At 41.1% G+C, this 10,879-nt stretch overlaps 1 protein-coding gene across 2 annotated transcripts in view; it reads right to left on the bottom strand.

Annotated features, from left to right (window-relative positions):
- Positions 1–426: 426 nt before the first annotated feature.
- Positions 427–10,879, bottom strand: part of LOC138025207 (baculoviral IAP repeat-containing protein 6-like) — a 64,852-nt gene continuing 54,399 nt past the window's right edge. For both annotated transcript variants that reach the window (XM_068872412.1, XM_068872413.1), the window contains exons 38-43: positions 10,102–10,484; positions 9,156–9,385; positions 7,323–7,484; positions 4,714–4,791; positions 4,064–4,252; positions 427–2,698 (exon numbers count right to left, since the gene is read on the bottom strand). In XM_068872412.1, the coding sequence (XP_068728513.1) occupies positions 2,468–2,698; positions 4,064–4,252; positions 4,714–4,791; positions 7,323–7,484; positions 9,156–9,385; positions 10,102–10,484 (1,273 nt within the window). In that variant the 3' untranslated portion in view covers positions 427–2,467. The remainder of the gene's footprint in view (positions 2,699–4,063; positions 4,253–4,713; positions 4,792–7,322; positions 7,485–9,155; positions 9,386–10,101; positions 10,485–10,879) is intronic.

The raw sequence follows: 10,879 nt of genomic DNA, 5'->3' as shown, positions 1-10,879 counted from the left end.
AAGACTGCAACTTGTCCTAATGTTGCAAAACAAATTCGTCTAAACAAACCTTGTCTTCTACTAACGGACAAACAAAAAGGTCTCGAGCTACTTTTTCTGATTTATATACGGAAGTTGGAATAAATGAGCCGACGTCCTGTAAGAAATGAAATAATAAAAATTTAAGTATTTTTCGTACTTCACCGTCACGTTTGTCATTCCTTGTTAACCATAATTAGCCTTACCGCTTTCCATTAAAACTGAACACAGAGGCGGCCAATCTCCAGCTGAATTTCTGCCACATCAAGACGACCTTTCTCTGCGTTAAACGTATCTTCGGTAAGATGGATAGGCGATGAAAGAGAATTCGTTTTCCCTTTTTGATGCCTACACGTGCTATGAGAAATGGCTGCGTTCTCTTCATTGAACACAATGCAATTATTTTCAGTCGTGCAGTCTTTATTTTATTCAGTGTAGTAATAGACAGTTCACAATCCTCAACGAATACTCCTTTACTTGTAAGACAAAAAGGAACAATTTTCAGTGGCAGATTGCTGCGCATGGTGGTGTTGTGTACTTCGTCAATAATCACAAGCTGGTGAAAAAGTTTCAACCAATCGGAGACAAAGAAATGAAGTTTTTTTTTTTGTCGATCTACCATTTAATGTGATTGGTTTGTTGCATTAACTATACGGGGAGAAACTACACTACTATTTTTCAAACTAAAAGATGGTATTAAGAACAATGAAAACATCCCTAGGAAAATTCTTTCCACGAGTTGCTTCTTTTATTTCAATAGTGAAGCGCGGTAGATCATATCGCTATAAATTTCATGAATTTCTAGACTTTGCGTACGAGCTGAAGCGCACACATAAACACATCGCGCAGTTCTCGCTTGTTACGCGAATTCACTTCCAAAGATCTCGGAAGGAAAAAAAAACAAAGGCAATAGCCCCGATAACTCAGAGGCAAACCGAAGAAAGCCGTGTAACACAAGGCTCTAACATAACCGCTACGAAACAGTAGCTCCAGCCCAGCATTAAATTTTGTCAATGGCACTTTTTGTACGTTGGGCATAACTAAATATCTTCCTAGTTCAACGTTTCAAGGATGAAACCTTACTTTTTAATCTTTACATATCTGTAGGTGTTCTTTTTAAATCAATTAAACAATGAAAAACGGTCATTAAAAAAAGAAATATTAACAGCAGAAATACACATCTTTGTCCCTAGGCAGTAAAAAGAATCCTGCCTCGACAGTTGATAAAATAAAACTAATCGTCTGTTAGTAGATTGTACCTAATCTCTAAATTGCTTCCCGTCTAAGATAAACCGATCATATACCATATTCGGGTGACTATTTCGTTTGTTATGAGCACCAAAAGATACGTTATGTTTGCACCACCAGCAGTCTTTTGAGTAACGACCGAGCTGGTGAGGGGCATGGGTCCATTTCTGTTTTTGCGCCACAATTTGTGTGTACCATTCATGTTTTCAAAGACCTATTTTGCATTGCAAAGAAGTCTGTGACTTTAATGAAGTACAGATCCATGCCAATCACAGCTCGGTCGTTGGTCCAAATGGTTGCTAGTTTTTTTTCCAACTGCGACAGTAAAAAGAGAAAATACGACACGAAAAAGGTAAAATATGCATGCTTTTAGTGAAGATTCATTTCAAGAACGGACAAAGCTCGGACAAAGTTTCGGTGCACTATATGTTCATGCCCTGTACCTGAAGGAAACCAACCTTTTAATGAAAGCAACCATATGGAAGACACTGAAAGCACGCAAAAATTTCATGTGGATGCAATCGGTCACAACCGTCGATACTTTCACTTTGGTCAAATTAAATTATCTTGAACATTTCAAGTTGTTTAGATTGCTTGCACAACAAGCTCAATGCCATCGTAAGCAGCGACTTGCACCTGGAACTTCAACATTGGGAACGAAAATATAAGGTAATCGCCCTCAGAGAAACCAATCGAATAGAATACATCAATTTGTTTGTACCGGGCGACCTCCCCCCAAAAATTATATGTAATTATTATTGCAATCATACTGAAAACGACTTCCAAACGCATTTCCAAATCCGCAACTTTCGGAGATATCAGTCCTTCAAATAAACTGCTAAATTTTTAAACCAAGTTTCTTAAATCGACCAAAAAACTAGTCGCTGTTTGTTTGATGGGTCGGCAACTCCAGCCTTGTTTGGAGACCACACCATCAGTTCCGATTTTCTCCACAAAAGCTGAAATCGAGCTTTCGGGTTATTGACAAGTAATCCTCAACTTCCTTTTCCCCATAATTTGTTAAAAAATAGGTATGTTTTACTTCTGTAAGGTGTTTACATCGACCAGATGGGAAGTTCATTGCACTTCAAATGGACGCAATGTGATTGCCTCCAAAACAAAACCTATTCAAGTATCCGTTGCCATGACTGTTTCCTTGTCACTCAACTGTTGTCATGACTACTTCAAATGACAGACGTTGTCAATCACTATCGCAGTCGGTATCCTCATCTTCCGGGATGTGTTCAGGAGGTGGTTCCAGTTTGGCCAGTTCTTGTTTCAGTAAAGCCGTGTTCTGCTTCAGTGATTGAACATGGTGTGATATTGCTCGTCCCACGGTTCTCCCTGACAACAGACTCTCCGAGTCTTTGATCCATTGTTCACACTGCGCCAGGATTTCATCCTTCTTGAAGTAAAAGTGAGCTTGGATAACCTGAAAGTAAAATCGAAAAGCAGAAAGACAACACAAATATTTCGAAACCTTTCACGACAGTGGTTCCGAAGCTATATTTGAGTACGGATAACGCTTTGTCTGCTGGATTGCTTACTTCTCTACTCAGACTTTCACTGAGAAGTAACTTCGACTTCACTTGTACACTGCGCATCGTTCATAGCCAACCTGTTGTCTTTCGCCAGTTGACAGTTTTCAGCTTTTGTTTCATTCGAAATATCTTCGCTCACTGTTTGTAAAGCGCATGACCTACATTAACGACATTTTAAAACTAGCTTCCAGCCGGCGGGATCCATTCTCGTCCCCAGAGTCCGCTTTTCTTTTGTTCAGCGCCAAGAACACTGACTCTGGCCACAGCCAAAGCAGCAAGTCCGCGAGTTTACGGACTTTCGGCTCTTCTGCGCATTCTCAGAAAGTTGAAACAGTAACGGTCGCCAACGGTTACAAAATCATACCACTACCGCGACTGCGCGTATTTTTGGCTGTGGCCAGAGTCCCTGTTCTTGGCGCTGACCAAAAGAAAAGCGGACTCTGGGGACGAGAATGGCGGGATCTTGAGAAAAGACAAAGAAAAACGTAGAAAAACGGGAGGAGGGAACTTTCTTTTCTTTTTTTTTTTTTTTTTTGGGGGGGGGGGGGGCGATGGGGCGGTACGGCTACACATATAATGCTGCATATTATAGGAGTAACCAACGATAGCTTTGCATGCTCTGTACACGCGTTTCACATTTTAATAGATTCATTTGTGGAGGTTCCATTTAACCCATTGACTCCTGGGAGTGAGACTGGGGACTTTACGATCTACGACGCGGTTGTCAATCAGAACGCCACGAAACAACGATATCATTGGTTAAAAGAGGAAAAGTAATCGTGCTGCACGTGCGCACGCATTTTAGCACAAAGTCGTGCGGTATTCGCACAACAGCGACGTGAAATCACCAAATTTGAGGTTTTGACGACAACGCGAGCGCACAAATGTCAATCTATAATTCTCTGTTTTTACGCTGAAACTGCTCGTACCAATTTATCTTAGGATACTTCGCCCACATTGTACGACGCGAACGAGACGGCCTAACCGCGAGAAACTTACGATAGTGCAAAGTTATGTTTTGAGGTGACGTTTTCGTCGACGTCGCCGTCGTAGATCGTAAAGTCCTAACTGTCTAAGCTACACGCTTTTACTCGTCAAATGGGGGCGTCCTAAGGCGCCTGACGAATCAATGGGTTGAATTTGAAAAGACGATCTGCTTGACATTTCTCTCCTGAAGGTAAAAGCGTCCCTTTAATGCTTGGGAAAACGCTGCAAAATTCCCGCCGCGCGACAATCACTTCACTGTTTTCTCTGACCTGCTTAAAACAAGGCGACGGCTTCTTTAACTGCTCCAGCATTGCCCAACGTACTGTAGCTTGACATATGTTAGCGTCGTACTCCCGCGAGTTCTGCTGGCCAGCGGGTGTACCTCGGGATCGCTCGTACCCAGGTTCGTTAAAGTACGGTTCATGGACCAGAATCAGTGATTGAATTGACACCAGGACCTGCGCATGGAAATAGATAATGTCACTAAAACCTAACTTGCTAGCCGTAGATAGAGTGAAACCACACTTAAAAAGTTCACATGGTAATTTGTCTAGTGTTGGTTGCCAAGGTAATTAATCCCGTATAGCCTTAATCTTGAATCTTACTGCAGGTTTTGGTAACAGGCCTTTTTCGATATAATAAAATTCAGCTTAATGGTGAGGCAGTAAGGACAAAAACAATAGAAACACACATTGGAATGAATTTGAAACATATTTACATATCATCCACTTTTCTTTGTCTTTGTCCTCACTGCCTCACTATCAATATCGAAAAAAGCCTATAAATCCAGTTCAGCATTAATCTTAGATCACGTGCAACCACACCTATCCACTGTCATGGTACAAATTTCGGTTTAGCGCCAGGTGTAATCAAAATAGGATAAGACAGTAAGCAAGAAAAAATAGCCACAAGGACGCACCTGGAGAAAGCTCGAGTTTTGAGGATTCCACTTCTCTTCTGGCCTACCATGCCACGTGTTTAAAATACTTAAGCACACCTGTTGAACAGAAAAAAACAAAGAACTTCAGAGATTGTCAATCGCAACCATAATTTAACCGGCAAAAAGAAATACAAATCTCAATTTCATTGATCATTCAAGGTATTTATCTCAAACTTCGGTAAAAATGTGAATCAAATCCGGTGCACACATGCGCATACAATACAATACAATACATGCTTAAATGACCACTCCCAGGAGCGCATGAGTAGGAGCTTGCCTCTCCCATACAAGCCCTATGAGTCAACCTTTGCTCTTATCTTTCTATTTTTAGAACGCCACGAAATCTACGGCACTGCACACATTGTTTAGAATGGCCAATCAGAATAAAGTTATTGTGGAACAAAGACAAAAATAGCAAAAACAATGTATGCAAATTGTGCAAATTGATGTAAATTGTTGTAAATGTGAGTCTCCTGCTGAAGGATTAGTTCTAATAATAACATAGAGGGCAAAATTACTGAATGCTGATTGGTCAATGAAGAGGGTATTTTTTTGTAATTTTGCTTGAGAAGAGGGCAAAATTACTAGCTCATGATTGGTCGAGCCCCAAAAATTCTCGCTCCTGATTGGCTGAACGTACCTCTTCCACATTCAGTTGGTTTCTTCTGTTTGAGCAAAACAACTTCGTCTTCATCGAAGTTTGTCTTTTAATTCGCGCTGCATTCGCCGAAAAGGCATAAAGATTAAGAACTAGCTTTAAAAGATGATCTGGAATTTGAATCTTCGAGTGACAAGAAGAAGGGCAAAAGATTTTTTTCATGAAAAGCTTAAAACTTGGATCGACTTACATGGCGCCCGGCGTAGCGGGATTGTGTGGTTGAAAAACAAAATGATTCCTTTCGTCAAGGGCTTTAAGTTTACCACGACATCTTGCAGCTCAACGAAAAAGGTCACAGAACAACTTGCCATTGACGGGAGGAACGAGTAGCTCAAATTTGGTGGATTTCTTTGGACAAACCGTTTGCTATGTTTACAGATGCGTATTTGCAAGTGGTAAAAACCTCTACAGCACAAGTGAATGAAATAAATTGAAGCTTAACATTTGGTTTAATCGTTGTTACTGTTGTTCAGGAATGAAACTCGTATTTTCCTCTCGAGTGGATGTAAATAACAATCATCTATACTCGTTTTGGACGCATAGAACAAGTTGACTTGCTTGTCTGTTTGTCAGTTGTTTTGCTTCCGAGCGAACGAGTGTTTTAACTGCGCTTAGCTGACTGTTTTTCGAGGTGTCTCAACAGTGTTGAGAAAATTTTGCCCTCTATGTTATTAACAAGTAATCGCATGGGTCCTCGTAAAATTAAGGATTAATATCACTTGTGTTTTCAGAAGTTGCTGAAATTGCCCGAGTCGCGCATGCGATTACCTATACAAATAGAAAGATACGCGCAAAGGTTGACTCAAGGATATAATGCATTGGGAGGCTCCTAGTCATGGGCTCCTGCCACTCCCCATAGGGGCTTCTGAGGGCCAATGAAACGCAATCACGCGACAGAACAGAACATTCAACAATAACAACAACTGTTAAGAATCTCAACTGGCCGGAGGCAAACCAGGGGCTACCAAGATAAAATTCAACGAGTGGTCAGAAAGGGTCTTAACTCGGGATCTCATGACAAGCGCTCTAACCACCGTGCCTCACTGCCTACGATAATAAAAAGCAAACGAAAATAACTTGATTTAACATTGCTCTTACAGCGGCGAGTTAAACGAAAAAAATCACTAAATCTTGTCTGAATTTCGCTCATTTCTTGCTAATTAGCTCCAGATATCGAGCACGTTCGGAAAAGAAGAGACAAAGAAAGTCACAGTTCAGATTGAGATAGGGTTGACAATCAGACAGTTAAATGCTGATATGGTACGTTTGAATAAATTTGAATTTTTATCACAATAGGCCATTTCCAAGTTCATGCCTGCCTCCTCTTCAACGCGAGTCTAAGTGCGACTTTTTTCTTATGAAATTTAGTTTTCTATCATACGTTAAGTAGAACTAATTACCATCACAAAAACTTCGCACTTAAACTCACTTTGAAGAAGAGGCAGACATGAACTCGGAAATGGCCTATTGCTTGTAATCTCGCAATCTGATTGGCTAATTTGCTGTTGTCATTTAGAGTCTGGACGACGCTGCTCGCGTCAATGTGCCATGCAATGTAATATCTAATCAGGAAAGCTTATTTTGAAAAATAAACCAATCGTATTCCGAGAAAGTTATAGACAACTCTTGCTCTTTCTCTGTGTCATGATCGTGGACTATAATCTTTAATATCGACAACGATATTCGTCATCACAGTGGTCAAAGTTTGTTCTGCACTCAAGACGGGCACAACATTTTGACCACTGTGATGACGAATATTGTTGTCGATAAGAGTTCAGACAAAGCTGGACCATGTTCGATTTGTTAACTCGCTTAGAAAGCTAATTTATTCAAACTCGATGTAGCATCAAACTGCGTCCAACGACGGGCAAGTTGAAACATGTAGTAGACTGCCCTTTGACCTTTCGACGCCATATAATTGTTCACTTACCTTTCCATCATTGTAGAGATTGGGATTAAAGCGAATGCTGTGATGTCCAGTTGTTTCAAAGTTGACATACATGGGTGACTCTGGATAATTCTGGGGGAAGTAAACGTCAAACTCGAAGCATCCGTTGGCGTAAGGTGTGTCTGATGGGCCGGTTATGAGAACCTGGTAAGTAAAGGATTTCACTTAAGCTCGATCTATCTCACGCACGATTCTACGGATACAACACTGTTCGACCGTTCGCACTTAATGTAGCTTTACAGATACGATTAAAACCAAATTCAGACAATGGTTTTTGATGGGAGGGTAGGCCCAAGCAACAAAAAAAATGACCTCCAGGAGTAGAGTTGGGAACCAACAACTTTAACCCACATATGATGCCAATGTCGTAAAAAGGTTGCTGTTATTCATCGTGGTGAAGTACAATAATAAAGTATTCTCATCATCCGACTTGCCCGTACCCAGACCTCAGCCGTTTCAGAACACGCTAACAACACCGGAAACAACACGCTTTGGAACGAAGTAAAGTTTATTGATCATGATCCTCATTGGTACACACGCAGGGTCAAAGAGGCGATTCATATAAGACTTCACCCTAACAACATCAACAGGGATAGTGGAATGGAAATTCCGGAAGCATGGATGCCCACGATCAAGAAGCACAACAACAGCGGAACCGTACGACAGCGGACCGCCGAAGGAACAACACAGCGAAACAGCGAGGATCGAAATGCACCAATCATAGCCGAGCATCCTGCTTAAAAGGTGACGCGTAACCAGTCGACCTCATCGCCTGATCAACACTAGCAGTATGCAGTCGAAACGTCGCGATCTACATCACAAGTGACCACATCGTGAGACAAACGAGAATACTTTATTATTAAATGATGTCAAGTTCGGAAAATCCAAACCCGGACACAGTGGGAGAAAGCGAGTGCTCTTCTCACAACGACGATATTTTTTGGTCAAGGAAAATTACTGATAGACCTCTTTCACATTGTCTGCCCAATAAAATATGATCTTGTTTTAACGCTAATAAGCCTTTCTAGCCTCGCTGCAATGGGCAAAATTCAAAACAATATGTAAACCAAATTGAGGCTAGTAGGTCTAATTAGCCTATATATATATAAGAATAAATCGGGCGCCATTTGTGAAGGAGGTCAAATAGAGTTCGCTTTCAATTAAACACCACATCCAACACTTCTCCTCGACCAAGTCTTCATGCATGGAACGGCTCCCGGGCAATACCCCAGACATTACTAATGTTCTTTCTTTCCGAGCAAAGCTGTGCTTTCAGTAATCTCTCCTGCCAACTTTTTACTCGTTGTGATAATATTCAATATGTTTTCTCCACTATTTCTACATGTAACAGAACGATGTTACGTTGTATCTTCTCTTTTCTGGGTCCTCTAAATCTGCATGTCATTTTGTATGTGGTTGGCCTGCAAGCAAGCTCTTCGGTTGAAAATGGTGCGCGGTCGAAATATAGGGGTTTGGTAAACTAGAAACCAAGCCCCTACATTTCGACCGCGCGACATTTTAAACGGAAGAGCCTAGTCTGTGCCTTGAGGTAAAAAAGTCACTTTCTGATCTGTTCCAAACAGTCGTAGAAATGAGGAAATGATAGGACAACTCCAAGGTATTTTAAAAGGCACCCCCTCAGTAGTCAAAACCAGTGTAACGACTACCTCTAGCTACCTCACACGAAAAAGAAAACAAAATTCCAGTTTGACAAAAAAATTAACCCATAAAAATGTGCATTTCACACAACGGTCAAACACGCTTCTACATTTTTCATTTCTGGAGGTAAGCGTCATGTACATGCACATCAATTACCTTCATTACATCCAGCCTCTCTTTATCGCAGCGCACGAACACACTTGAACTGTAAGACAGCGGAAGTGACGTTGCAAGTGACGACACTTCTTGAGCTAATCTTCTGGCTCGCACCATGCCTCCGCTACCACCACTAGTGGCCGCTGACCGCACTGAAGATGCGAAGTGGTAGCCACCAGAATCAAACTCCACTTTTCCACCCTCTTTCTCAAGCACGATCTTATGAGTTCCTGTAGACCAAGGACGAAAGCATAAGAATCTAAATATCATACAATAGCCCATTTCCGAGTTGCTACATGCCTCAGCTTCAAAGCGAGTCCTGGTGCACAATCATTCAAATGGAAATGAGTTGGGTATTCTTATGCAAATCAAACTCATTTCCCTTACAATAGTTGAGCATCAAGACTCATTTCGAAACCGAGACAAACAGCAACTCGGAAATGGCCCATTGTAGTCAGGGTTAGTACAGTGGCACCAGGAAACAGTCAACAGAATTACACATTAGTATCACGCTACTCTGGTAACAAGAGAAATTTGAATGTAATTTAAGAAATTACAGTTCACTTCTAAGCTACAATCTAACTTCAATCCTCCAAACCAGAATACCATCAAACTATTTCTGATCGTTAATCTGGTTCCAATGTGAATTTAATGATTTGCAAGGATCATAAAAATTACTTGCGACTTGTCATTTCAATAGTCTTAATTGAAAGAGGAGATATCACAATAACTGGCTCACAGCATCTATGAAAAACGCCCATCCTCCATTTTTTCAAACAATAAAACCACGAAAACTTATAAACTTTTAATGCCTCGAAAAAGAAGACAATTTAGAGATCGTGGGTTTCATAAATTAACTACCGGTGCGCAAAGAAAATTGTTCCAAGGTTGGAGTTACCCGTAATAAACACACAAATGAACTTAACCACACAAAGAAAACGCTCACCAAACTGCAAAGGCCTCATTCTGGCCAAGTACTTCTCCTCAGAGGAGAGAGATGTGGGTTGTTCGACAGAATCTTTCTCGGCCCCTTGAACAATCTTATTACAGCTGCTCTGTTGGGCATTGAATTCTTGAACTAACTTTTGCGTCAATTTGGCCGTTTCCTGAATATCAGGTATTAATTGTGCGAGCCCCTCAGCTTCTGGGTCCTTCTTGTCCTCTCCGGTGCCTTGTGACTGAGCTGCTTGTCCGACAGAACTTGGTCCCCCTATGATACTTGGCACTGCTGTGGTGCTCTGCTCAGCAGCAGTGCTTGGTCCTGCTGTGGCATTTGATGCAGACGAATTGCCAGATCCATTTGACCCTTCTTTTTTTCCTTGTGTTGAGCTGGTAAATAAAACAAGAGCGAAATTCGTCTTTCCGCAGTTTCACAATTATTCATCAAACGCTAGACAGTTTTCATGGTTTTATTTATCACAGCAAAAATAGAAACGAAGGTGATGAGAAGTCCAAGAAAAAAGTCATTCAAAGTAACACGGACAAAAAACAGTCTGTTTCTATGTTTACTTTTGCCTTTTTTCGTCTTCCTTTTCGACTTGAATTCATCTAGAAAGAGAGAAATGTCTTCCAAAGAATGAAGGTGTGAAGTTTCTTATTGAAACATTTACAGACTCCGACTGAACTCCTGTAGCTAATTAGGACTCAATGCGCGAGCTAAATCACCATAATGGCCAACAGATCGCAATATGCGACACGTGTCCGTGGAAAAAAAAGGTGTTTTA

This window comes from Montipora capricornis, chromosome 12 (genome assembly GCF_036669925.1).
Source record: "Montipora capricornis isolate CH-2021 chromosome 12, ASM3666992v2, whole genome shotgun sequence".
Classification (NCBI taxonomy): domain Eukaryota; kingdom Metazoa; phylum Cnidaria; class Anthozoa; order Scleractinia; family Acroporidae; genus Montipora; species Montipora capricornis.
Note: the sequence above shows the minus strand (reverse complement) of the source record. Positions and strands in the feature narration are given on the sequence as shown.